This window comes from Austrofundulus limnaeus, unplaced genomic scaffold, assembly GCF_001266775.1.
Source record: "Austrofundulus limnaeus strain Quisiro unplaced genomic scaffold, Austrofundulus_limnaeus-1.0 Scaffold17, whole genome shotgun sequence".
Taxonomy (NCBI): Eukaryota; Metazoa; Chordata; class Actinopteri; order Cyprinodontiformes; family Rivulidae; genus Austrofundulus; species Austrofundulus limnaeus.
Genome location: NW_013952419.1, coordinates 974,285 through 1,001,629, shown reverse-complemented (window position 1 = coordinate 1,001,629; position 27,345 = coordinate 974,285). Strand labels below are relative to the sequence as shown.

Genomic DNA, 27,345 nt, shown 5'->3' with positions numbered 1-27,345 from the left:
GATTCTTGAAATAAGAAAAAAAAAAGAGTCAAATCAAGTATTTCAAGAGTTTTACCACGTAAAATTTTCTTACTCTATTGGCAGAAAGTTTTGACTTAATTTGAGTAAAATTTCCAGACTAACAAGACAAATAAAACAAGATTATTATTCTTACACAATCAGTTCTTGTTTAGTAAATCAGTCTCAAAACAAGATCAAAAATACTTTTTGGCTGGATATAAGATTTTAAAACTTGGTTGGGTGGACATTTTTTGCAGTGTATAAAGTCGTTTGCACCAACCTCAGCAAATATGTGAAAATTTACATTAAGGGACAATGTTACAAAAAAAAATCCACTATTCAGATCACAACATTGTGACTTCTCGGTCCAAGAAAAACGCATGAAGTTGTAATTTTACATGCATGTTATGTTTGCACGCTGCAGGTGGTGCAGTTCTGGTCAGACGTGCTGAGCGGGCCGCTGAACGGAGCGCTGCAGAACAACCAGGACCCCGCTCTGCAGGCGAGCGCCTGTGACACGCTCGCWGCTGTGCTGCCGCAGGCCTTCATGCAGCTCCCTGTGAGTTCCTTCCTTTTTTGATTAACTCACGTTTGCACCTAACTAATCTTTACGTTTTAGTTAAAGGGGACACGTGCAAAATCCACCTGTTTAGCCATTAAATGCATTTTGTTGTGTGCTTGGAGTTATTTTTAGACTTTCTTGTGTTTCTTTGTTTAGTTCATCTGGCTGAACTGTGAAGCACTGCAGTCTACTTGCTGTTTTTATGTGCTTTGTAAACAAGTTGACATTTATTACCTCCTGTTTGAACCTAGCAAACACTGTGCTTCACAGAGTGTAACACTATTTTTATTTTATTTTAAAGGACAAAACTCAGCTGATGTGCATCACCGTGCTGCTGGGCCTGACCTACGTTGAGAACCACCTGGTGAAGACATCAGCTGTTCGCGCATTGGGGGTCTACATCCTATTCCCTAGTTTGAGAGAGGTAGAGATGTTAACCTTTAATAATGAACATGCAATTAATGAAAAAAAAACATGTGAATGAATAAAATCTAAATTCTCCTCTCAGGATGTGATGTTTGTGGCAGACACTGCGAACATTATCCTCGCTGCCCTCGATGATCGGTCGACGAATGTTCGGGCCAAAGCTGTGTGGTCCCTCGCAAACCTCACCGACACACTCATCATTAACATGTGAGCTACAAACTGCTAACTGGATGGGTTAAATCAAATTAATATGTTGGAAAAATATATATTTGTTTATATTTAACACCGGCTTTTCTTACGTCCAGAGCAGAGTTTTTAAAATTAACTAAAACTAACTAAATAACGAAAACTGAAATAAAAAAAAAACATTTTAGTTAATCAAAATAAATAAAAACTGTAATAAAATGAAAAAACTGTAACTAACTAAAACTATCTTTTTACAAAACTAACTGAAATTATAGATAGAATATCCTTAGTGTTTGTCAATTTATTTTGAGCCATGCAGATCTTTATTTATTTTTTTTTTTGAGTAGTTTCACATTAGCTGTGGGCTGCAACAACACTTGTTTACAATCTGCTGCCATATGACGACAGCAAAAGTTGGGAGAAAGCAGCAACGTCCACTTTGGGATTTTTTTTGAATACGACTGTGAGAAAAATAAAGGCAAGTATCTTGTAGTGGAAACAGGTGATAAAACAGGTGAAATGCTTCTCAAGGGAAAAACTGCATGAATCAAGCTCACACAAGATGCCTAACTATGACCACCTTGACGCTAGCTTCTCAGTAGCTCCTGTGAAAAACAAACGACAAGTAGCACCAGGTTGGAGACAACTATTATCATCGTCCTAAATTAACAATCACCCAAGATTTTATTAGCAAAATTGAGTTATGCAATTATTTTAGCAAGGTGGTGTTATAATAGACTGCTTTAACTAGCGATCAAATAGCTGTTAATTAGTTAACTCACAGGAACATCACAAGCTGGAGGATGCATTGGCAGATATGTTTATTCAAACTATTAAAAAACTAATACTAGAAACTAAACTAAAACTAAGCATTAAAAATGTCAAAATAACTAATAAAAATGATAAAATCCACTGTAAAAACTAATTAAAACTGGTTTAAAAGAAAAAAAGTCACAACGAATTAAAACTAAACTATAATAYAAAATACAAAACTATTATAACCTTGGTCCAGAGTTGAGCAAGAACTGAAATTCACTTCAGTTTATCTATGTAGCACCAAGTCATAACAAATGTCCTCTAAAAAATAAAAAAAGCCAGCAGATTGTGTTGAACCTTCACTTCATCAGTCAATGTCAAGTTTATTTGTATAGCACATTAAAACATTAAAAGCTGACCAAAGTGCTTCACAGTTCAGTCAAGACATATCAAAAAACAAACAAATAATAGGTACAAATACAGAAGCACAATAAATATATGAAAAAGCTCTAACTGAACCTCCAACTCAGTTTTAATCATYAGCCAAAGAAAATAAATGGGTCTTCAGCAGAGATTTAAAAGCCTCAACAGTCTCTGCTGACRGAATATTAAGAGATAAACTGTTCCACAGCTTTGGAGCAGCTATTGCTAAAGCCCGGTCACCTCTAGATTTCAGTTTGGACCTAGGAACTTCTAACAGGAACTGGTTGGTGGACCAGAGTGCTCTGACTGGAGTGTAGATGTTAAGATCACATAAATATGATGGGGCCAGACCATTAAAAACTTTAAAAGACATCAATAAAATCTTAAAATCAATTCGCAGGTGAACAGGAAGCCAATGGAGAGAAGCCAGGACCGGGGTTATGTGTTCATGCTTTTTAGTACCTGTTAAAAGACGAGCTGCTGCGTTCTGGACAGTCTGTAGGCGATGCAGAGATGATTTATCTAAGCCAGCATACAAAGAATTACAATAATCCAAGTGAGCCAGTCTCAGTCTCCCATCCTGAGCTGCACATTGGTGACAGTGGAAAGAAAAAACTCCCTTTTAACAAGAAGAAACCTCCAGCAGAACCAGGCTCAGGACAGGCCATCTGTCAAATATTTCTACATTTTTGCATAAATTAGGATTAAGCTATGTAGTAGCTTTGACAAAGTGTTTGTGATGTGTTTCTCTGTTCCTCTTCATCAGGCAGAATGTTGGTGTGGATTTCCAAGAAGAGCTGTCCGACATGCTTCTGCTGAAGATGTTGCAGGCGGCCACCCGAGCGTCCACAGACAAAGATAAGGTGAGATTAATCACACGACACAAGCACGAGCTCCTGGTGATGATTTGTGAACCTGTTGGCCTCACTTCCGTCCCTCCAGGTGAAGTCGAACGCGGTGCGAGTGCTCGGGAATCTGCTTCACTTCCTGCGTGACAGTCAGATGACCCGCTCTGTGTTCCAGCGCCCTTTGGAGGACGCAGTCCGTGCTCTGGTTAGAACAGTCCTGTCTGAAGCCACCATGAAGGTCAGGTGGAACGCTTGTTGCGCTTTGGGGAATGCTTTCAGAAACCCCGCCCTGCCTCTCGGTAAGTTTGCCTTCGCAGGGCTTTTATCTRGTTTCTGATTCTAGTTTCTCAGTCTGTTGGTCTGCTCTGAAGGTTGCTTTAGAACAGAGATTCTCTGGGTCGTGAGCGCCATCTTGAGGGCTTCAAAAGAACAACAGTTTTTAACTTAGGGACGCAGAGGGCATTGATTGTAAATAAGATGCAATACACTTTCTCACCACTAGTAGCAGTAGTGCGCCACTCAGATGTTTAACAACTTTTTTTAATATGTAGAAGAAGAAACTTAGAAACCTGCAGAGAATGGAAACCTATTTTAAATGAAAAGTAGAAGCAAAAATGAAGGCAACCCTTTAAAAAAGGCCAAAGTTTGTCACTAATGAAGTGCACCTTCTGGTTCTACCATGCAATATTTTAAAAGTTCAAAACATTATCAAATACAGTTGCAGATACAGCTATATTTTAACTTGCACTTTATCAAATTAATTTTTGTAGTTTATTTTTAAACATTTTGTCAAAAAGCTGTTGTTACTATTATTATTTGTCACTAATATGAAAAGCAGCTTCTGGTTCTACCATGCAAAAGTTTAAAAAGGCTTTATTTTCATTTTCACTTTATCTAATTTGTTTTTACAGTTTTTTTATTTGAAACATTTACATTAAATATTTTTGAATGTATTATTTTATGGTTACAATTTTATTTTTTGAATTGTCTTATTTTTGTTATTGTTTATAATGGGGCGGCTGTGGCGGAGTGGTTAGGGGAGTCGTCCTGGAACCAGAAGGTCACTGGTTCGATCCCCCGTCCAGCCGTCTCAGTCGTTGTGTCCTTGGGCAAGACACTTCACCCACCTTGCCTACTGATGGTGGTCAGAGGGTCCGGTGGCGCCGATGCATGGCAGCCCCACCTCTGTCAGTGTGCCCCAGGGCAGCTGTGGCTACAATGTAGTTTGCCGTCATCAGTGTGTGAATGTGAGTGTGAATGGGTGAATGTCTGTTAGTGTAAAGCGCTTTGGGGGTCCGGAGGGACTTGAAAAGCGCTCTATAAGTTCAGTACCATTTACCATTTATATTAAAAATATATATTTTTGTGCTGATAAGCCTGAGTGGTCTGTTGACTGACCTTTGTATTTGTTCAAATAATTGTTATGGGCAGGTTACAATATAAAAATGTTTGTCATAATCATGTCTTGTGAATATTTGACAGGAGTTTTACTTTTAAACTGTAAATGTATTTTATTTAGTTATAATGCAAATACAATACAAATTAAAGCAATATTTAGAATAATTATATTTTTAAACCATGATTTAGAATAATTGTAATTTTGATCCATATGGTAATGTGTGACTGGGCCTTGTGCCTCTTTATGTTGAACAAACTGGGCCCTGAGGTCAAAAAGTTTAAGAACCCCTGCTTTAGAATTTGTTTCTTGCTGACAGAAGCTGCTCCGTGGTCCCATGACGCATTCTCCGCCCTCTGCCACGTCGTCACCTCCTGCCAGAACTTCAAGGTCCGGATCAAATCCGCCGCCGCCCTCGCCGTCCCGGCCCGCCGCAGCTGCTACGGCGACGTGGAGCGGTTCGCCCGCGTGTGGTGTTCGCTGGCGACGGCGCTGAAGAACAGCGAGGACACAAACGACTTCCTGGAGTATCGCTACAGCGCCAGCCTGAGACACACGCTGGCGCGGGCCCTGCTGCACCTGCTCGGCATCAGCGAGGCGCAGGACGTGCCCGTGCTCGGGGCGTCGCTGGCTGGGGAGGAGGGGCGGGGCATCAGGGAGCACCTGGTTAAATATCTGACAGGGGACGGTGGAGGAGGAGGAGAGAAAGACGATGAAGCTGGAGGAGAGAGAAACTCTGAGGCGGACGGTGTGAACCCCCAGCAGAGGATCTGTGATCTGCAGCAGACTCTGATCAGACTTAAAGAGCTAGAGGCTGAAGGAGTGGAGGAAGGAAAGCAGGTGGTGGTTCATTTCATCGAGGATCTTTTAAAGATCTGTGAAGAGTTTTAGCTTTTTATTTTCACGCACTTAAAATCAGAAAAAGTGACTGAAGATGAGCCGATCAGTTATTTTCTGTGTGGAACACAKTGGGCCTCATGCAAGAACCGTTCYTARGCACAGATTTGTTCTTAAATTGTGCTTACGAGTGATTTAGGAGAACAATTCCCCTGAAAGATTTTATTCAGATACGAACAAAATTCACGAGTGGTCCAGACCTGTTGTATATTTTACGAGCAGTCAGTCTGCTGTTATCAGATGGATTTTCTTCACTAATAACTTTATATTTCATTTGTTTCAAGATTAATGCAATTAACACTACAATATTAATATGAAGATTTCAAACTAGAATCTTAAACTGCGTTAATTGAAGTTTAATTTGTCTCAGTATATAATGAGGTCAACGGGAAGTGAACACAACTTTATTCTGACAGATTATTTTTTAAACTAAATTTTGTTTTGTTGAGATTTATTCAGAACAGCAGCTATGCGATTTTCTCCAAAGTGCCAGACATATCTTGGAGACATTTTAAAATGCTTTCTTGATTCTTCCGAACCGCATCTGACACCACCATCGGTCCGGGCTGTGGCTCTTCTTCTGAATAAAAATAAATATTTAACACAGTTGTTTACACTTAAATTAAAAATATTTGACTAAAGGAAATGCGGAGCAGGACTAGAGAGATATAAATATGATTTAGATTTTTATTTCTGTGACTGTACGACCCAAAGGAGACACGGCATAAACAGCAGTCGTCATTTCATTCCTTGGTTTTAGCAGCTCCTTTAATTCCACAGCTGACGCTGCTAAAAAGGACAGATTTTCTTTTTAATCTCCAAACTCGTAAAGTTATTCTTTTCACTTTGCTCTGCCATTTTCATAAATGGACACTTCCTGGTATGTGGGGCAGTAAACACAGCCTTATATGGTGTTTTTAGGCTGGTAGATTATGCTAATCTCCTCTCGTGCATGAAAATCTGATACACATTCATCAGTTTACGCTCCTCATTTGCACACTTTTCCTGAAGATAGAAGAGTTTGTTGAATCTGACGTGGCTTGTTTGTATGAGACCTTAAGAAAAAAAAAGAGAAATTTAGGATAAAAATAMGAAAATGTTCTTGCATGAGGCCCAATGTTATGTTGATTATTGCAATCATGAAGCAGATAGATATGAACATTGTCTATTAACCACAGCAGAGATGGCTGACTGAACATTAATCATGTTTTATTTCAGAGGTTCTACAGTCCCAACATGTTTATTCCTGTGTGGATCAGGTTTTTTCTAACTTTTCCAAATGTGGAAAAATATAAAAGTGTCACTCAGCTGACCATGAAGGGCTTTCTGATTCATAAAACTTCCTGTAAAACAAAACTGGAAGAAAACTAACAGACTCATATTTATTGTAATTTTGTATAATGTTGAATGACTTCAGTGTAAAGAGTTTTTGAGTATGGGCTTGATAAAGCTCTATGTGTTCAGGCTATTTATTCATGGTTACAAAGCAAATGGGTGAGTGGTTTAGATACAGTCTTGTGGAAAATTTAGAGCCAAGTAGCTGTGATTTTTATGTCTTGCAATCCCATTAAAGGGGACAGATCAAACCATCAACTTAACTTTATATCTCTTCATTCTATTGAGCTTTTTACAGTTATTAATGCACATGCATAAAATCAAGCATCACATGATTAAATAATTACTTATAGTCAGCAGCGTTCATACTATTCTTTTGGTCCTTTGTACCTGCTTTTTTGTTGACTTTTGGATATAGGCATTTTTATAAATTAGTTTTACTGGAATTTAATGTTGTGATAACATTTCCTCAATGTGCAATGTTGCTAGGAGTTGGAACGACTTTAGATCACAGCTTAAACATTTAAAGATGAACAATGTTTAAGTACCGTATGTTCCAACAAACTGGAAGTAGGCAACATATGTAGARCACAAAAACTGTAAAAAGGTCAAAGGAATCAATCAAAAGCAAGTTCTCGCTCCTGAGTGTCTAGTGCCTTAATCATCAATGCACAGCTGTAACAGAAATCAAACTGTAAAACGCCTGCACACGGTTGTGTGTCATTTTTATTGTAAAGCCAAATAAACTACACATTCATGTTTAAGCTTTGCAACATGTTATAAATTGGTTCCACATACATTTTTTAATTGAAAGTGCAACTACACTCTTTTAACATTTAAATAAAACATAAAGTGAGTATTATTATTTTTGTTTGAGTGCAAGTGTAACATGAGCTGTCACTTTTACAACTGGGATCAGTGCTGCTAATTTTTTCATACATTTCAAAAAAAAAATTGTGTATTTGAAATTACTTATATTTCATGTGATTGTATAAAAGACCATTTTTGGTTTGTATTTAAAACTGCGAGGATGATTAAGGCTTTAGGAAGTTGAATAATTCAAGAATACCTGCAATGCCGTGTCTGAGCTCCAGGGGGCAGCAGAGTTTAGCAGTGAATGACCCGGATGTTGATTAGCGCTGTGTGGGAACACCACGCTGCCTGTGTGCTTCTGCCACACACCAATGGATGCTTTCGAGCTGTTTCGAAAGCTCGGAACTGGGGCTAAATTCGACTTGAAGAGATTTGGTCAAGACGCCGCTCGGTTTAAGGTGAGTTTAATATAAGTAGGTAATAAATACTAAGCTGCAGCAGACAGCAGCGCGCACCACTGCTAATGTTAGCTAGCTGCTATTTTCAATTTAGTGGAGGACTGCAACAAGTTTTACAAGTTGCCCTATGGGTTAAATACAAGTCTCCATTTTAACCTATGTGATAAATTTGTAGTTTTCCAGAACTCCAGGAGGAAAGGCTGCATCAGACTTTGTCTCTGAGATTGATTACTTTGGCTCAGGGACAACATATGGAGCCCAGAGAAAGGATGAGGAGGGAAGTGGCACTGGAGGATCGACAGAAAAGGGCAAAAGGAAGCGCAAAGAAGAGGAGGGAGACGTGAGGTGCAAGAAGAAAACGACCAAAAGCAACCAGGTGGAGGTGGAAGGTAAAAAGGCAAAGATTTTCAAGTCTTCAGCTGTAACACTTTCAATGAATCATATTTTAAAGTTTAACCCATAATAGTTTTAAAAACCAAATATGTCAAAGCAGACATATAGTTGCCTCTTACAGCTATGCTTTTAAAATGTGCATTTTCTTTTAAAATGGCTTCTGAACAATTTGAACAAATAGAGGCAGCTTTGGTATTACCGGTAAGCTAAGAATCAACATGTTATAGCTGTCTATGTTAGAGTCTTGCCTTTCTTCTGTTTGTCTCAAGGTAATGGTCGGCAGCTGAATGAGACTCAGGGCATCACTTGGACCTCCTCACTGGACAAAAAAATCCACAACGTGCAAACAGACGGGAAGGAGAAATCCTCGCTGAAGAGGCTGAAGCAAATTCACCAGGAGAAGGTTTTTATAAAACCAATCATGTTCTATTGAAATCAAATATTCTGGAAAACTACTTTGCTGAGCTGTAGCATTATATTTCAGTCTTTTTTTCCTCCCCCTTGGTTTTATTTTCAAGGTGAATCGTATTCGTGCTAAACACCGTATAAATGTGCACGGCAGCGACMTGCCCGACCCTGTGTGCACATTTGAGGAGCTGCAGTCGGAGTATCATCTCAACGCGCGCATCCTTCAGAACCTCAGAGACGCAGGGCTGAACTCTCCGACGCCGATACAGATGCAGGCGATACCGCTCATGATGCACGTGAGTACACGCTGACACGCTTCACGGTTGTTGAACGAAGGGGAGTCTGATCGCATCGTTCGTCGCTCAGGGTCGGGAGCTCTTGGCCTGCGCTCCCACGGGATCAGGAAAAACYTTGGCTTTCTCCATCCCGCTGCTCGCCCACCTGCAGCAGCCAGCAAACCTCGGCTTCAGAGCGCTGATCATCTCTCCAACCAGAGAACTGGCCAGCCAGGTACACAGACACGTTAGAGTTTTCAGATCCGTTAGAACAGGGGTTCTTAACCTTTTTGACCTCGAGGCCCAACTTGTTGAACACAAAGAGGCACGAGGCCCCGTCAGACATTACAAATGTATGAAACGAAATGATAATTATTCAAAATCTTGGTTTAATTTGTATTGTATTTGCATTATAGCTAAATTAAATACACTTACAGTTTAAAAGTAAAAACTCATGTCAAATAATCACAAGACATGTTTATGACAACCTGCCCATAACAATTATTTGAACAGACCACCCAGACTTATCAGCACAAAAATAACTTTTTTAACGAACATTGACAAAAATAGACAATTCAAGAAATAAACTTGTGGTTATACAATAAATACATTCAAAATGTTTAACATAAATGTTTCAAATAAAAAAAACTGTAAAACTAAATTTGATAGAGTACAAATGAAAATATAGCCTTTTTAAACTTTTGGTAGAACCAGAAGCTGCTCTTCATATTAGTGACAAACAATAACAGTAACAACAGCTTTTTGACAAGTTTAAAGTTTCTTTAAAATACATTCAAAATGTTTAATAATAAACTACAAAAATTTAATGCAAGTTAAAATATAGCTGTATCTGCAAATGTAACTGATAGTGTTTTGAACTTTTGAAATATTGCATGGTAAAACCAGAGGCTGCACTTCATATTAGTGACAAACTTAGGCCTTTTTGGACGAGTTACTTTCARTTTTGCTTTTACTTTCCATTTTTTAAAATAGGTTTCCATTCTCGGCAGTTTTCTAAGGTTCTTCTACATATTAAAAAAGTTGTTAAACATCTGAGTGGCGCACTACTGCTACTAGTGGTGAGAAAGTGTATTGCACCTTATTTACAATCAATGCGGTCCGCGGCCATCTGCGGCCCAAAGTTAAAAATTGTTGTTCTTCTGAGGCCCTCAYTAGGAACGCGGCCCATGGGTTAAGAATCTCTGCYTTAGAAAATAAGTAAAGCTTTAGTAGTTTGTCAGTTTTTATGATTCTAAACAATTCCTGCAGTCAGTTTTGTTGCGTTCAGACTTACAGAGAGCTGCTCCGCCTGTCGGACGGAGTCGGGTTCAGAGTTCACATCATCGACAAAGCTTCCCTGGCTGCCAAGAAATATGGACCACAATCAAACAAGAAATACGGTGAGAGAAAGCAAATGTTTTTATAAATAAAAATAAAACAGGGAGTTCATTTTCCCCCTCATCGTTTGAATCCCYTGTTTCTCTTCAGACATCCTCGTCAGCACTCCGAACAGACTGATCTACCTTCTGAAGCAGGATCCTCCTGCTGTTGACCTCAGCAGGTAGCATTTTATTTGTTCTCTGCACGAGTTTTTATTTTATTTTATTATTATTCTTTTATTATTTTCGGTTCTTTATTCACCTGACTGTTTTGTTGTGTTCCAGTGTGGAGTGGTTGGTTGTGGATGAGGCAGATAAGCTGTTTGAAGATGGTAAGACTGGATTCAGGGAGCAGCTGGCCACAGTTTTTCTCGCCTGCTCTGGTGCAAAGGTGCGCAGGGCTTTCTACAGCGCCACGTGCACGCCGGTGGTAGAGCAGTGGTGCCGGCTGAACCTCGACAACCTGGTTTCTGTCAACATTGGACACCGGTAATGCAATAATTATTAATGGCAACAATTATCTCTCCTGTGGATTTATTTAGTGGTTTTTGCCCCACTTTGTTCTGTTCAGAAATACAGCCGTGGATACGGTGGAGCAGGAGCTGCTGTTTGTCGGGACAGAGAACGGCAAGCTGGTGGCCATGAGGGACATCATCAAAAAAGTAAGAACGCTTCAAAGAGCTGTSGTTTTTACGCTTTTTCAGATCGACTGAAGGGATGTTCTTGTTGCTGCGTTTCAGGGTTTCCTCCCTCCCATGCTAGTGTTCGTTCAGTCCAAAGAGCGAGCACGAGAGCTCTTCCACGAGTTGGTGTATGAAGGTATCAACGTGGACGTGATCCACGCCGAGCGCACACAGCAGCAGGTACGCTTCAACAGCAGAAAGTTTAAGTTTGACTCGAGGAAGCTGTCTGAAGGTTTCTGCCTCGGCTCTTCTGTTTCAGAGGGAAAATGTGGTGAACAGCTTTCGCTCCGGTAAGATTTGGGTGCTGATCTGCACGGCTCTGCTCGCCAGAGGAATCGATTTTAAAGGAGTGAACCTCGTCCTGAACTACGACTTCCCCACCAGCGCTGTGGAGTACATCCACAGAATCGGTTAGTTTGAATGGCAGCAATGGAAAAACAGCAATTTATTGTTAGAATAATAACGTTACAAAACTAAATACTTTATGATCTAAACATTTTAACCCATTTTAAAGCTTTTATGTTAGTCAACCAATTGTTTAAATACTAAATGATACCACAGACATTTGTTCTCTTTTTGTGCCCATTAGTTTCTTCATGTCTCTGTTTCAGGTCGAACTGGCAGAGCAGGGCATCGGGGGAAGGCCATCACCTTCTTCACAGAGAACGACAAACCGTTGTTACGCAGGTGAAACTTTATAAAGAAACTTAGTGTGTGTTTAATTATTAAAGTTTATTTCAAGTTTGAAATACAAAACTTAACCAGCAACAGTCATGGTGAAGCTACATAAATTTAGATTATTGCTCTCAACATCTTTTACCTTTGGAGTCTTTACAGGTATCATAAGCTGCTGAATACTTAAAGTGCTTAAATCTTATTTAATTAGATTTAATTTATGTTCTGGTATTTGTTTATTTGAGAGTGACAGGACACGTTAATAGTTGTCAATGCATTAAAGAAATGTTTGTTTTATTCTTTTTTTCTGAAATGTGTTTTTGTGCATCTCATCCCAACAGCATTGCTAATGTAATAAAACAAGCTGGCTGTCCTGTACCAGACTACATGATAGGTTTCAAGAAAATACACAGGTAATAGATACAGATGACGATGCTTAACACACTCAAATAAATGTTTTGTTTATTTATTTTCGAGTTACCCCTCATTATTTTTAAGCTTTGGTCATGATTGTCTTGTTTATGACATTTCTCTTTAGTAAAGTAAAACGGAGGCTTGAGAAAAAACCTCCCAAGAGAAACACCATCTGCACAACTCCTCGCTTCCTAATGAAGAAAAAAGGCAAAGCTCAGAAAACGGAGCAAAAGCAAACAGCAGGAACTGAACCCCCAACTGCAGAACAACAGCAAGAAGAGGTGAAGAAGACAAAAGGAGGCGGGAAAAGAGATGCATCGAAAGGAAGAGGAAAAGAAAAACGTAAAAACACAGCTCAGAAGATGGGATCGAATTCATCGGGAGTGAAGTTAAAAAAGTAATAAAGGTGGTCTTTGTGTGCATTTAATGGATTACAGGAATATGTGAAATGCTGTAATGAAGTAAAATAACCATAATATTATGATTGTGTCTTTAACAGGAAGAAGGGCCTGAATGTTTCATCAAAGACGGTCTGAGGAACAACTGCTGATAAGCAGATTAATGAGGACTTTGACTTTTCCATCAGTATATTAGTTTTCACATTTGTGCATTGTATTATCTGAATAAAAAAATCAATAAAAGTTTATATACCATTTTTGGTTGGTTATTTCACTTTCTATGATAAATCTGAGTTATTAACCGGGCATAAACTCCTAGTAAAACAAGACTGCAGTTTGAGAGCAAAATGCCCTTTTTGGATGTTAAACTARGGAGTCTAGTATTGTGCTTATTCATTATTAGCTTTTCATGTTAAAAGCATTTTAAAATGTTTTGACAAAACCACTAAATGGACAGGAGTTGGAAGAAATTAAAATGAAGGAAATAACTTACCTTTAACTTCTAAAATACTGTTAGGCCTATTTTTTTTTTTTATCCTAAAGACAAAGTGACATTTGTGTGATTTACTTAAAGACTTCCAAAGGTTTATCCATTAAAAGATATAACTCAAAACTTTTAAAGACATCTCAGATATTGTTTTCTCTATTACAGCAAATAGTTTACATAATACAGCTGCTATATTTGTTATATATAACCACAGGTTTATATATAAAGGCCTTTATTTCTGTGTATAAAGCTGCATTCAGACACGCACTCTGAGCACTGGTGTAATATCGCGATAGTGTCGTGAAGTCTCGCCCCTGCATTATCTGCCGGAAACCCCCTTCCGCTCTTCCTTTCTCAACATGGCACCGAAGGCGAAGAAGGAAGGTTTGTGAATCTCCTAAATCTGAATGAATAATCTTCACATTTCGTCGTCTTGTCCCCTTTATTAATGACCAGATTATTTCGATTCAAAAAATACGAACCCTCAGTGTTGTAAAACAACTGCTTACAAGTTTTTAAATAAGCATTTACGGTAGAAAGCGTGTCTACTGTCCTGGGTTGACCAGATGCTAGCAAATGTAGCATCTAGTGCTAATGTTGCCGACAAAACGTGGTATACACAGCAGTGTTTTCTGCTATTATGTTGTTACTCCGTTTTTGTAAAATACTTGGCTAGTTATTTTTTTAAGTATTTGTTGACACCTTTATAGTTTATTCTTACAACCAGTTCGTCATGACTTAGCAGTTTGACTTCAGGTTGTAATGGTGCATCGTAGGTAGTAATACAGGTGTGTTGTTGCTTGAGAGCCGTACATAATCCGAAATGTAAAGCATGGTCATATTTACGATGATAGAAGATAAGTGTGGTAATTTTAATGAAATTTTGATGTCATGGTTCATTGTTGAATTAAAGCGAGCTAGATTGCCCAGTACTTTAGATTGTAGGTAACTTTACGTGGTACAATTTAGGTTAAAACAAGAAACAAAGTGTTTAAAGTTCAAAGGTACCATTGTGTGAACATTTACACATTTTTATTTGTTGATGTAAAACACTAGAGCATATTAAAGATGGTTGGAGGATGGTGTATTTGCTTTACAATTGTGTAGTGTGCATCTAAAAAGTTGTTTTCTTATTCTCAGCTGTCCCTGCCAAGACTGAGGCCAAGTCAAAGGCCCTGAAGGCCAAAAAGGCTGTTCTWAAAGGTGTGCACAACCAAAGGAAGAAGAAGATCAGGACCTCTCCTACCTTCCGTCGCCCTAAAACCCTTCGTCTTCGCAGACAGCCCAAGTATCCACGCAAGAGTGCTCCCCGCAGGAACAAGTGAGTGTTGACTGATCATGTTACAAATGAAATATTGAACACCGTGCACATGATGGTAAAAATATAGCGATCAAAGTATGACACTTCCTGATTCCAGATTATGAACTGATGCACTGTTAAGTTTTTGGGGTACAATGCAGTCTATTTTTTTTCGAGACTTCATAAACATTTTTGTATAATTTTTGTTTTCAGGCTGGATCATTATGCCATCATCAAGTTCCCTCTAACCACAGAGTCTGCTATGAAAAAAATTGAAGACAATAACACACTTGTGTTTATTGTGGACATCAAGGCCAACAAACATCAGATCAAACACGCCGTCAAGAAGCTGTATGACATTGACGTCGCCAAAGTCAACACACTCATTAGGTAAGACGTCCTGGTCTTAATACAGGGCAACATCAGACATATTTTGGGAAAATTGCTGATTTATGTAGTGTGCTGGATGGAGATCATAAAGCTTAATTAAGTCTGGATTTCATCATGAGTTGGTGTAACAACAAAACTTCTGTTTACCATGTCATTTAACACTACTGCCCAAAATAGGTAAATTCCCAAAATGAAATTATAGTGCATGAGCCAAACAACAGATTGCATCATCAGGTTTTAACATCAGGTCATGTTGTAGGACACTTTGGGTTTAAGAGAGTAAGCAAGGCAAGCATAATTATCTTTGGTGGCCCGTCTTGTTTTTTGAACAGATTTTATCTTGTACATTTATTGTAATGTTTTGTCGGGGAGTAAAACTCTTTACAGAATGTTTAATTTTCATGTGAAGAAATACTTTTACTCACTTTACTTCCTCTGTCAGGCCTGACGGTGAAAAGAAGGCGTACGTTCGTCTTGCACCGGATTATGATGCATTGGATGTTGCAAACAAGGTAAGTTTTGTCATGGGTTAATGTATGGTTTTAGTTGTTTTTTCACTTTTGTGCACATGATGTAAACTTTTTTTATTTATCTGATTGCCTGTGATGCTTTCAAAGGAACCACTGATGCCAAATGATATAGAAGTAGATGTGTTCACACTTCGAGTGAGCTTCATGTAATTCGTGTACTTTTTATTTTTCGTTTCACAGATTGGCATCATCTAAACTGGCTGAATTGTAGAAAAATAAATATTTGTAAAAACTTAATCTGTCTCCTTGTGTGTTTTAAAAATTCTGTCAAACATTACAGTTTCTATTTAAGCTTTGTCCACACCTGACTGTAAAAMGACTGGGCTATATAAGATGTGAACGTATCCTAATGTGGTCAAAGTCTAGTGTTTGAACTCGATATTTTCAGAATTTACACTTGCAGAATGAGCAGGTGCTGTATGACTTTCCTAAGGTCAAGTTATAATTTGTGTTGCACAGGTATACCACTTACAGTTTAAGAAAAAACCCATTATAACGTACTGTTTATTGATCATGTAGATATAGCTAACAATTAGAATGCAAATTAAGCTATTAAACATTTTTAAAAAAGCAACGTTACCAATTTAGCTCAACATTTCTGCACGATTGTGACAAGTATTGCATTTAAGGAAACAACAGATGTGATATTATTGCACTGATTATAAACTATTTCCCCCTATTCAATAAATTAACAGGATACAAATGTTTAATATGAAAACTTTCTACAAGAATTAGCATAAACTGGTCACATTTAATCACATGGGTGCAACACCAGCTGATTAGGAGAGGAAGGTTCGGACAGTGCCTTTAACCAGGCCTCTGCAGATTGGGCACTTTCGAAGAGACGGCGCACACTCTTTGCACACCACAAGGTGTCCGCAGGGGATGAAGACGATGTTGACCTCTTTGTCCATACACACCTTGCAGGTACGCTCCTCCTGCAGGCGCCGCAGCTGCTCCTCCATTGGCAGATCTGCAGTGGGGGAAGGAAAGATTTTGTCAAATTGATTTTTTTTAAAGTTATTAAATACAAACGTTTATCCTTCTGAGCTTCAATTGTGTTTTCATACCTGAAAGATCTTGGCTCGGTGAGGAGGCTTCATTTGACTGAGCTGAGGGTAAAAAGGCCAAGCTTTAAAATAATAATCTAAATAAAAGCATAATGTAGCCAAGACTAACAAAACATTTTGTTCAACACAACAATAAAATACGTTTCCTAACTAACGAGTCTGACCAGACAGCTGTGAAAGACATACCCATGAGGTCTCTGAGGAGATGGACGTCATTTTTCTGGATCCAGTTGCGGAACACCTCAGCAGCAGCATTTCCTTTAGTGAGAACGAGCTCTATCAGCCTGGCGGTTTGCTGTTGGGCTGATGTCTGAGCCTGGAGGCCGCTGTACTCCTCTGCAGCTGCAGGTTGAAAGGAAAGAAATTATTTCACTTGAACACACGTTTGGCTATATTTTTTCTGTTGTACTAAAAATAAAAGAGGCATACACAAAACATTCTGCTCTCTTAGATGCTCCAGCACGGGTTCGACGCTCTTCAGGCGCTGGACCAAAGCTGCTTGGTGTCTCTTTACAAACGTGAAACCATCTGGAACAAGGGAGACTAAATTAATTAATGTTCAACTTAATATAAATAAATAAACATAATATTGTGACAGTAGTACCTGATGCCATGGCCTCAGCCAGCATCTCCTTCTCCTCCTCCCTCTTCTGGTCTTCGGCGCTCAGCAGGTCTGAAACCAGCTCCTGGACCGTCCTGTAGTTTTCTCCACTTGTTAGGATCTTGCTCTGGACTGTTTGCTTCACCAGGCTGCGCTCGAATCCCATCTCTAAAGCAGATTTAATGACAGGGGTGTTCATCATGACAGCATCTTCAGACCGCTCCTCCCCTGGACCCAAGTGGACCACTGAAAATTGCAGCATGTCAGTATTTTTACAGATAACTGAATCTTTGTGTTGGTTAATAAACAGAATTGTTTACAACTCACCAGGAGGATCCATAAATTCTCTGGAGTTGTCTCCATTTGTTAAAAGCTTTTTAAGAAAAAGAACAAAAACTTTATTTTGCCAGCCAAATAACTGGAGGAAAATAAAAATGTTGCTTTTTAATAACCTGTTCAAACAGCCGTGGAAATCGAGCTTGGATCTGATGAACAAACTCTTGTCCTTTTTCTTGAAGCAAATATTCACACCTGTGATAAACCAAAGAGTCATTATTAAAAGACCAATTTTAGAGATTTATTAACAAGAAGTGTAAAAAAAATACTTTTTCTCATCACATGATCTACTTAAATTAGAAGGGAAGCATTTACCGAGGAAACCATTTAGCATGTTCCACCCAGGGATCGTCTCCAGACTCCCAGCACCGCAGGCCTCCATCACAACAGAAACACTTGACGTCATCGTTTCTCCCTTTGGAGGGAAGAAAGAAAAAACTTTCAGTTTAACAGGGAGTTTAGGGGATTTTTAAGGGTGTTATTGATCTATGATGGAACTGTACAGTCATGTTTTGATTTACTGTAAGAAAATTTTTTACGTATGATTAGTCTTTCATAAAAAAATGTGACTGTATGGAATTTCCACAGCAAATGAAACTCAAATATAGAAACTGAAAAAAATACCTGTTTTGACAAGAACTCCCCCTAGACTCAGATCTAATGACATTTAAAGTTGTTTTTATTGAAAATCTAAAAAAAAAAAAACTACCAACAATCGCTATTTAAACTACCAACAATCGCTATTTTTCACTAAAGGGAAGTATGGTTTGTTTTTAACATTCTCATCCTCTTCTCTCTGGACTTTGAAAACCACTTATATTGATTTGATTGTATGGATGAATGAATGTTTTATGTGTAAAGCACACTGGTTCTGTTTATCTATAAGCATTTCATATTTATGAACCAGATATTTTACAAATGAATAAAACTCATTGTTTGATTTAAAAAGCTATAAACATACCCCAACATATAACATACTTAATATGTGTTGACAAATAAAGCCACAGTGAGACAACAGAAGCCTCGATGATTTCGACCGTACCGACATAGTAGAAGCCGGCTTTAGCCAGCTGCTCAGGCCGCACAGGAATACGAGACGGCCAGTTGACAAAGGTGAGCAGCCGCTCCTCGCTCTGCTGCATGGATGGGTTGGACACGTTGGTGAGGGTAGGAGCCCCGGCAGACATTTGGGACGTTCCTCCTAACGCTGCGGTTGCGGCGGCGGCGGCCAGCGACACGTTGTCAGCCCTGTCTCCYCGGACAAATCGACAGTTTGGATAATGTCTTTGGTGCTCGGATACAGCTCTGTCACCCGGCTCCCAGTTATTCAGCTGAGAAGGAAAACAAAAACATGCTTTGTGCCGTTTAAACATCCAGAAACACACATCACTTGAAGAGTAGACGACCCTCTTGTTCTAGTTTGTGTAAAAAAAACATACCTGCCCACCGCAGCTGAAGCAAGCCACTCTGTCCCCTTGTCCCAGGTAGTAGAAACCTGCCTTGGCGAGCTCTGCGGGGGTGATTATTGAGAGTGACCAGGACTGAAAGGATTCCAGGCGATCCTGCTCCCTACGCATGGTGGGGTTATGGCACGTCGGTCTCTGGTGGGACATGTCCTCCACACCGCGAGAAGTCAGCGGGCTGGAAGGAGGCGGAGCTGAGAAAGCTGTGTTTAGGAAACCAACCGTTTCTTCACCTTGACCTGACTGGTTAGGAGCAGCTGGGCCAGGACCAGAAAGCTACAGAAGACAGAAACATATGATTAGATCAAATTGTAGAAAACAAAGACGACTTTTGTCTACAAAAGTGTTGTATTTGATAAACGTTTATTTTTAATCTTACTGGAATAGCTGGGGCGATGCGGAGTGGTGAGAAGGCTGAATGAGAGGAGGAGAGCAGGTTGGTGGTGGATGGGAGGCTCTGGATGAAGGAGCAAGAAGGAGAGAGCTGCCTGTGCCTCTCTATTGGACAGTCTCCAGTCTGCCAGCCCTCGGCCGTCACGTTGCACCGGAAACACTGAACGCGGTCGCCCGTACCGGTGTAGTACCAACCCGCCCTCGCCAGGCTCCGCTCTGTGACCGGGGACGCCGGGAAACAAGCAAAGGTGGAAAGTCGGAAGAGCTCTGGAGAATAAAAACAACAGCATTTTGTCACATATCAAACGATTAAATGTAAGCAAATGAACAAATACATGGATAAAAAAAGAGAAAACTACCTGAGGAGTTGTCATATTGTAGGTCAGGCGGGGGCCCGTTGCGACACAAGCCCATCAAAAATGGGCTTTTTTTTAATTGAAGAAGAGTTTCCATTAATGGATTTGATTGTAAGAGGAAAAAAGAGATGTCCATTATAGGGAGAGGGGTTTGAGAAAACCCAAGGTCTTGTTCTCAATCAAACACACACACACACACACACACACTCTCAGTCAAAATGAAATGGAGTCCGTAGACAGACACTGGTGGACTTAAAAGAAAAAAAGAAAATGAGATTTACATGAGAAACTCAAGTGCTCCTAAGAAAAGACAACTACCAGCCCAGCAACTGTCATTACACAGCACTGCAAACACCTTTTATTTGTCCTCAAACCTCACATTCTCTGAATATCAACTTGCTCCTATCGCCTGTACCAAGCAGTGAGTTCAAACACAGAACTGCAGAAACTCCAGCATCGTCTTTCCAGTAACAGTGTATGAGAATATACGTCTAACTAAACACTGTGCCATAAAAAGGATGATCTATTTAAATCCTGGGATTAAAAGAACACCCTGATTGTATTTATTGTGAGACGGTCAGAGTCAGATCATCCAGGATCAGTGTACACTTTGTCTTCTACTTTTACTGACTTCCAATCTAACAATTTAAACTTTGACATTTGGTTGGTGAGTCTGTATATAAAAGTAAAAACAAAACAAAAAATAAACCCAAACACACACACATATACACAAAGACCCGGGAATGTGTGCTCTCAAACCCCTCCCCCCATCCTGGACATCTCTTTTGTGGGTGTCTAAGCTTCCATAATTGAATAGTAACAACCCTCTTAAAATGTTTTAATCCTTTAGGGGGAAGATGAAACGCGCCTCCTCAGATTTATTGTTGGCAAAACCTGTTGAAAAAGAAAAAAAATGAAATGAAGAAAATGCCTTTTTTTAAACAAAGTTTCAGTTTCACTATTTAGACACTTATAAGCTTTAAACATTTATTGTAACTCTTCAAAGATTTGTCAAGTAAACGTAAGTAAATGTTGCATCAGTGTGTTTTGTGTAACCTGAACCTAAAGCAAGAAAGCCCTTCAGATTTTTTTTATTAACTAGAACTGAATTATGATTAACTGTAGAAAACATCCCATTTAACCAATAAATATTAAAATAAGCACTTCAAGCCTATTTACTAACAAAKCTTAAATCCTAATAATGCAGTTTTAGTTGTGATAACTTTAAAATGAGTAACTCGGTCAATTTCATCAAGAGCAATATTATCTATAACTAATGTAATCAGCGACAGGTGTGGTTTTTTCATCTGACTGTCTTTTAAAATATTCTGTTTAGAAGAAGTTACAGCCCAATGTGTGCGGGTTAATATAACGTTCATGTAAAGTATATTTCACAGAAAATAATGCAGAACAAACGCATAACTTAGTATCGTTAACATTATTTTCCCTTGCTGAAAGGGTACTTTCCACTTCTACATCAGACAGAACAGACTCCTTTGTCCGCTTTGTTCTACTTTAGCAAACATTTACCGGAATCATGGTGTTTGATAATTAAAGTTATGACAATTTACATTTGGAACAAAACAGTATTTCTTATTTAATAATGAACTAAAGTGTAATGACGTTTAAGAAAAGAAAAATCTACGCCCAAATTATTTGTTTTGCCTAGCGGCCATTAGCCTAGCCTAGCATGCTAACAGTTGTTTAGCCATGAATGCTAATATTTATTAACTCCACGCTCCGGCACAACAGTTTGTTTCAGTATAAATTAAAACTAAACCGGGTGTGATAAACGACATGAAATAGTAGCTAAAAAAACACACTAAAAATTGCACGGCCAATTCAGATTAACTCACCACCTATCTATGTTCGTTCTCGGAAAGCCCCGAAGATTCTCGCCGACTACAGAGCTTTCAAGTGACGTCACTTCCGCTCCTACTTCCGTTTTTATTGAAATCAATGAAATGAAAGTAGAAATCTAAAAAATATTCAATGAATGCTATCATTCTGTCCCTGCGGTTTTTTAAAATTTGATGAACATTTAGAAGCAAGTGTTTCAGTTTAACATATGAAAAATAACAGCTGTAAAAGTTCTTACTCTTTTATTACAGTGATTATATCTAAAAGTTTGACCTTTATTTACGGGGTCAAACAGATTTTACTAACCTAAAAGAAGCTGTTAATCACAGGTTATTTTAAAGAGAACTTTTTAGTCACTACAAATACTAATATCAAAAGTTACAAAAGCTCATCATTAAAAGTGGTGGCACAATTTAAGGAGAATAACAATAGTAAAACATTTTTAATAATACCACATGGAACATGTATGATGTGTGGGAAGTGTTATTGCAAAATAAACCTGCAAAATATAAAAACTATTACTTCTGGCTGTTTAAATGACAAGATAAAGATTATCAACAGAACAAGGTACTTACACACAGGCGAAGCTGAAGGCCGGAAAGAGCCTGTGGGAACCTCTCGCTGAGCAGTACTTTGTATTCAGTGGCATTTCCCTACATCAGCCACTCCTCCAGATGAGTCATGATCATCTCCGTCATACCAGTTCCATGACCTTACTCACTGCAGGTGACTTCCACCACAGCAGCAGTCATGGTGTTTTCCAGTTCATTTAGTCAAATTTGCAGATCTGTTTTAAAGGTAGGTTGGGCAACATAAAATCTATATTACATATAGTTTAATCAAGTAATGTAATTTTAAAACAGTAAAAACATCAAATATAAGAGTATATAATGTGGGGCATAGATTTGGAAAAAAAAACTAGACGTAACGTAGCCAATATTAACTCTAAAAAAGATTTGAGAAATCAGACGACAATTAGGTTAGTTCCTTCAATAATCTTTTTATGAGACTGTCCACAAAGTCACATGACAGGAAGTCAGGAGTTTTCCAAACTGCTTATCTGATGATACACATCTGCTAGTAACATGATGGACACACCAGGTGTTGCATCACTTCATTACCTTGCTGTGGGTTAGCACAGAGGTGGCAGCATCATGCTGTCAGGAGGGATTCCCCCCCCCCCCTCAAACTAAAACTGAATCAAATTAATCTTTGCTGTGGTTTAAAAAAAAAAAACTGCAGAACAAATACTAACAAACGGGAGAGAAGTCAAAGAGGAAATAATGTCATGCATGTAGAATAAAATACAAACGACTTTTAGACTGAATCATCAGAGCGATACAACTGGAGTGGATATCATTTTCAATACATTGATGACGTGTTTGGGGGTGTGGCCTGTTTTCATTACTACATACACATGATGGATTAGTTAAATATTAATTTTAGTCATGATAACTAGAAACAGGAAGATGTTAAGCGCACAAAATTTGAACGGTATACATGTGGAGGGACGTGTAACAATCCAGCTCTGTCAAAACAGCCCTAACCTGGAAAAAGATCAACATTTTTGAATATGAATATTATTATTAGTCATAACTCAAGTGCTAGTCCCACCAAATTTGAACTCAGTAAACTACATGTTCACAATTCTTTTTTTAATTTGAGACTTTGTACTATTTTAAACTATAAATAGACTCAAATTATATTTTCAAGTTCAGAATAATGTTATTACATTACTTCATGTTTTAACTTGCCCCACAAGGCAAGTCTACTTGACCAATCACGCTTTTGCCAAACTCCGCCCACACAAGAACCTCTGCCTGCCTCCGCCCCCGCCTATTCCAAACCCCGCCCACAGATAATAAACATCCCCTTTTTGTAGTGCAGAGATCCCTTGTAAAATTTGGCCAGTGAGGCTTTATTATTTGAAATAACCTACAATCCCCTTCTGTTCTTCTGTGAATGAACATTTGGCACAGAGTACCAGCGCTGTGCTTAGATATGTTCATCTTATTTACAGGTAATCTTTGCAAAAAAGGCAGTATTTATTCAGTATTTATTAACCAGTATTTTCTATTTTTTTTTATAAAAAAAGAAAAATAAAACAGCACAAAACCAAACCAGTGCGTGTACTCCGGTGTATTTAAAAGTTTATTAAACAGAAACTCCTTTAAAACGATTACATTGAAATTTATATAATTCATGCATAAACAGGTAAAAAAAAAAGTCTGATAGCTTCAAAACTCATCTGTAAATAGAACAATACATGTCAATATATGAAACAAACAGTATAAAGCAAGTGTCATGCATTCTAGGATGAGTAATAAGCTGAATTGTTTGGCACTTGAGGAAACTTGGCTCTTTATGTGAGGATGATGTATAGGTGTAAAACTGTCATATTGCTCCATATACAATATAGAAATCAAGGTGGGTTAGGAGAAATGCTCACCAGAAATTCATAGCTTAAGATTCAAATAAAAAAAAATACACTGCAGAGAAAATAAACAGATTAAAAAGATTATATACTTTGTACGTGCTCAACTCCCCATCTGCATCTGCTCCTGGTAGTGTCTGAAGTTTAAAAAATAAAGTAAAAAAAATACAATATCTGCAATTAGTTGCTTTTGTGAGGAGTCACATCAGACTCCATGTTTTCCACCTTTCCACTGATGAAGCTTAAAGTTTAACAGAACTAACGAGGAATATTTGTCAATAAAGGCTGCTGAAATCTCTGTTTTATTACTGTTCTAGGCATCACAAGTGCCCCAAAAAAGTAAAACATTTTTTTGATTTTGGAAGAACCTTAACCCATTGCATTGTAACCATAATGTGATATTATGAAAGTCTGCACATTCTAATCACATAATAGCAATACTAAAATAAATCATTGTCGTCATTTTATTACTATTTTAATAAAATCACCTTTAGAAGTGTAACACCACTGAAAACTGCATTTATGTGGACTTGGTTACTTGGTTTTTATTATAAGACTTAATGCTGATTATTAAAATAAACAAAGATTTTTGGGGAGTTTGAAGATAAAAGTTTGTATGTTCAGGTCTCATTTTGTTCCAAAAAAGACTAAAATTTGTCATAAAAAAAGATGAGGCGTACTCGAGTTTCATCACTGCATAATTATGATGAAAAATAATTCAGGACTAAATTAATTTTAGAAATTAACTCAAAACAAAGACGCATCAAAATATTTGGATTTACCCAATGAACTCAAGGAAAACTGACAGAGACCATCAATAAACTAAAACTTGTCAGTATTTCTGAGTGGTTAATAAAGTCTCTCTAAAAAAATCATTAAGAATTTTAAAAACCAATACTAAACCATGAGATAAGGGAGTATACGAAAGAACTGTTTAAGTTTGAGGACGTACAAGTTTTAAATTTTGTAGGTTAAACCGTTCCCAGGCTCAGATGGCCACTAGAGGGCGTCGTTTCTTGAAAAACAGAACTGTGGTACGTTCCAAGACAACACCGTTAAATAGAAACCTACAATAAATACTGCCTCTGAGACGACCGCCRTCAACGCTGGAAGGCACCAAACTCCTAAAATAAAAAGCAATCCTAACAAAACCTATATCCGTTTTAAAAATAGCCAAGACATTTGAAACCACACGATCTTACAGCACGGTTATTGTATCTTTTTTTTTTTTTGAGCAGAGGTGAAGAATGATTTAAATTAAAACCAGATGAGTTTCCTGCATTTAGTTCATTATAGTGATCTTAAGTTCKTTTACTGAAGACTTCCTTTGTCTGCTGCTGTCGTCTTCTGTTTAAAGTTGAAAAAATTAAAGTGTGCTCATGTTAAAACTTCTTTGTATACATGTGAAGGCACTTAACTTTGATTTGTTGGCTCAGATAGAAATATTTTTAAATACTTTTTTGTTTGTTTGTGAGCTTTCTGAACTGACAGAAGCAACCTTTAGTTCTGTTTTTGCTCAGAACAAGGACGTTTCCTACTATTGTAGTGTTCAGCCCAAAAAATATTTGATTCTGTGCTCAATGTCACCATTATTGCTTTTGAGGAAAATAATTCCAATTACACCTGTGACCACTGCGTAACAAAATTCACAAGTTACTGATTTGTAGAGGTAGTAGAACGAGATGTTAATTATTCCTGCTGTTTTTATTCATTCTGATATTTCATTTTCATGTTATTTGAATGTTTTATTGAAAATTAACTTTTCTAGACAATGATTTTTAAAAAAGTTTGCTTGTTAAAAAAAAGTCTGTTTTTTTAAATGTGTCTGTGATCACAGACTGGTCAGGGAGTGGAAATACCACATGATTTTTTTCTTTTTTTTGTGAAACCAGATCCATAAAAATAAAAACACCAGCAGCTTACCACCTTCTGTGAGCCCCCACCCCCCGTTCCTCAAGGAGTGAGCAGTGTTAGATATCCACCATACAACAGCAGCGTATTCTGTTGTTCTGTACCACGTTTGAGTCCAGAATTCTCAGTCACAGTATGAAAACTCGATGTTTTGTGATTTTGTCGGGAGTTTGGGGCGGCAGTGGTAACTTGCGTCTATAGCCAGGTGAGGAGGCTGTCTCTGTCCATGTGCGGCCCGGAGAGAACGGTCTCCATGTCCATCAGGAGGTCCGAGTTCAAACCGTCGGGGATACAGGGCATCAGCTCCTCGCCTTCGGTTATCGGCAGCACGGGCATCTCCTGCATGGTGACCGACGGGGGCTCGCTGGAGTCTCCTGAACGAGTCAGAATCACAAAACAATCTGCTAATCTTTCAGGCACAAGAAATAAAGAAGCTAATGTAGAAAACTATCACGGTTACATTATAGGAAACACTGGAAAGAAGAAAAACAAAGAGAGAAATATATAAAAACCATAACTTTTGTTGATAAAATCATTTATTTCACATTTATTACCAGTGTCCATATGATCCACGGTGCTCAACATGTGGTCTGATGAGCGAGGGAGGCTGCTGACGCTCAGACCACTGTCGGTGCTCTCATTGCGAGAGTGAGCCCTGCGGACGAAAACAAACATTCCTTTGTTTTCAGAGAAACAAATGTTACTTRATGAATGATAAAAACGTCCATATTTCATGTATTAGACAACAAAGACATTTGAAATATGCTGCACCTGATAACTTCCAAAATTCAACAACATTTCATTATGCTCAAGGTCGAAACATTAAAGTGATGTTTCAGATGATTTAAAACTGGTTCTGCAAAGGTTAGTATCTTACCTGCTGTAGACAGCTGGTCGACCAGATTAAAATTCTATTTATCCAATCTGAGGCTATTCAAAGAGTCATCTACAACAGGTAAGATATTTATTACGTACAACTCCTAATTTAAATATCTGAAGTTGTTATGAGAACCAGTTCATGGAGAGATGTTTGTAACATTATAACTCACTGATACAACTCAATCTGCAACAAAACATAAACCATATGATATAGTCATCGCCACATTTTACAGARGGGTTTGTAAATATAAAGCAGTGTTTTATTTTCTTCTGAAAAAAAATACTCCTCATTTAAGTTAGTAATGCTTTGCCCTGACTTGTTTAAAGTTTAGTTGAGCAGAGGTCTACCTGCAGCTCTGTCTTAGTTTAGAGGAGTCTTTCATTGGATTTCTTTGAGACAGTATCAGCTCATCCAAACATTGGGCCTCATGCAAGAACCATTCGTACGCACAGATTTGTTCTTAAGTTGTGCGTACGAGTGATTTAGGAGAATTTGTGGCATTCACCAATGTTTTCTTATTCTAAGATTTTTTTCAGATACGAACAAAATTCACGAGTGGTCCAGACCTGTCGTATATTTTACCAGCAGTCAGTCTGCTGTTATCCAGAC

The 27,345-nt window shown here is 38.3% G+C and overlaps 5 protein-coding genes across 11 annotated transcripts in view; 3 read left to right on the top strand and 2 right to left on the bottom strand.

The window, feature by feature from the left end:
- heatr6 (HEAT repeat containing 6) overlaps positions 1-5,604 on the top strand; it is an 11,767-nt gene extending 6,163 nt beyond the window's left edge. For both annotated transcript variants that reach the window (XM_014003189.1, XM_014003188.1), the window contains 6 exons: positions 425-559; positions 864-986; positions 1,071-1,195; positions 3,120-3,216; positions 3,296-3,500; positions 4,917-5,604. In XM_014003189.1, the coding sequence (XP_013858643.1) occupies positions 425-559; positions 864-986; positions 1,071-1,195; positions 3,120-3,216; positions 3,296-3,500; positions 4,917-5,488 (1,257 nt within the window). In that variant the 3' untranslated portion in view covers positions 5,489-5,604. The remainder of the gene's footprint in view (positions 1-424; positions 560-863; positions 987-1,070; positions 1,196-3,119; positions 3,217-3,295; positions 3,501-4,916) is intronic.
- A 2,332-nt stretch (positions 5,605-7,936) lies between these two features.
- Positions 7,937-19,561, top strand: ddx52 (DEAD (Asp-Glu-Ala-Asp) box polypeptide 52). Of its 3 annotated transcripts, none has more exons than XM_014003184.1 (15): positions 7,937-8,100; positions 8,276-8,489; positions 8,763-8,896; positions 9,012-9,197; positions 9,268-9,411; positions 10,465-10,576; positions 10,665-10,737; positions 10,841-11,044; positions 11,127-11,217; positions 11,296-11,418; positions 11,498-11,648; positions 11,850-11,925; positions 12,255-12,347; positions 15,179-15,181; positions 19,552-19,561. In XM_014003184.1, exons 1-13 carry the CDS (start codon positions 8,014-8,016, stop codon positions 12,328-12,330), a joined length of 1,671 nt encoding a protein of 556 aa, XP_013858638.1. In that variant the 5' UTR covers positions 7,937-8,013; the 3' UTR covers positions 12,331-12,347; positions 15,179-15,181; positions 19,552-19,561. The 3 variants fall into 3 exon arrangements, with proteins under 3 accessions (XP_013858638.1, XP_013858636.1, XP_013858637.1); XM_014003182.1 differs by lacking the exons at positions 15,179-15,181; positions 19,552-19,561 and adding exons at positions 12,452-12,724; positions 12,827-12,982 and having other exon boundaries at positions 12,255-12,326; XM_014003183.1 differs by lacking the exons at positions 15,179-15,181; positions 19,552-19,561 and adding exons at positions 12,452-12,733; positions 12,827-12,982 and having other exon boundaries at positions 12,255-12,326.
- rpl23a (ribosomal protein L23a) lies at positions 13,551-15,669 on the top strand. Its single transcript, XM_014003187.1, has 5 exons — positions 13,551-13,596; positions 14,353-14,533; positions 14,726-14,902; positions 15,345-15,414; positions 15,613-15,669. The coding sequence occupies exons 1-5, from the start codon at positions 13,572-13,574 to the stop codon at positions 15,625-15,627; spliced, it is 468 nt and encodes a 155-aa protein (XP_013858641.1). The 5' UTR covers positions 13,551-13,571; the 3' UTR covers positions 15,628-15,669.
- birc2 (baculoviral IAP repeat containing 2) lies at positions 15,919-21,563 on the bottom strand. 2 transcript variants are annotated; one of them, XM_014003186.1, is made up of 13 exons: positions 21,508-21,563; positions 19,655-20,545; positions 19,282-19,562; positions 18,879-19,178; positions 18,482-18,770; positions 17,755-17,854; positions 17,556-17,634; positions 17,431-17,476; positions 17,107-17,271; positions 16,932-17,030; positions 16,689-16,844; positions 16,503-16,544; positions 15,919-16,405 (listed from the first exon to the last, which is right to left on the bottom strand). In XM_014003186.1, exons 2-13 carry the CDS (start codon positions 19,785-19,787, stop codon positions 16,212-16,214), a joined length of 1,884 nt encoding a protein of 627 aa, XP_013858640.1. In that variant the 5' UTR covers positions 19,788-20,545; positions 21,508-21,563; the 3' UTR covers positions 15,919-16,211. The 2 variants fall into 2 exon arrangements, with proteins under 2 accessions (XP_013858640.1, XP_013858639.1); XM_014003185.1 differs by having other exon boundaries at positions 17,107-17,349; positions 21,508-21,562.
- A 2,081-nt stretch (positions 21,564-23,644) lies between these two features.
- Positions 23,645-27,345, bottom strand: part of LOC106514083 (transcriptional coactivator YAP1) — a 14,573-nt gene continuing 10,872 nt past the window's right edge. For 2 of the 3 annotated variants that reach the window (XM_014003179.1, XM_014003180.1), the window contains 2 exons: positions 26,411-26,511; positions 23,645-26,230 (listed from right to left, as the gene is read on the bottom strand). In XM_014003179.1, coding sequence (XP_013858633.1) covers positions 26,052-26,230; positions 26,411-26,511 — 280 coding nt within the window. In that variant the 3' untranslated portion in view covers positions 23,645-26,051. Of the gene's footprint in view, positions 26,231-26,297; positions 26,330-26,410; positions 26,512-27,345 lie in introns of those variants that run through there. The other variant, XM_014003181.1, reaches the window with a different exon arrangement.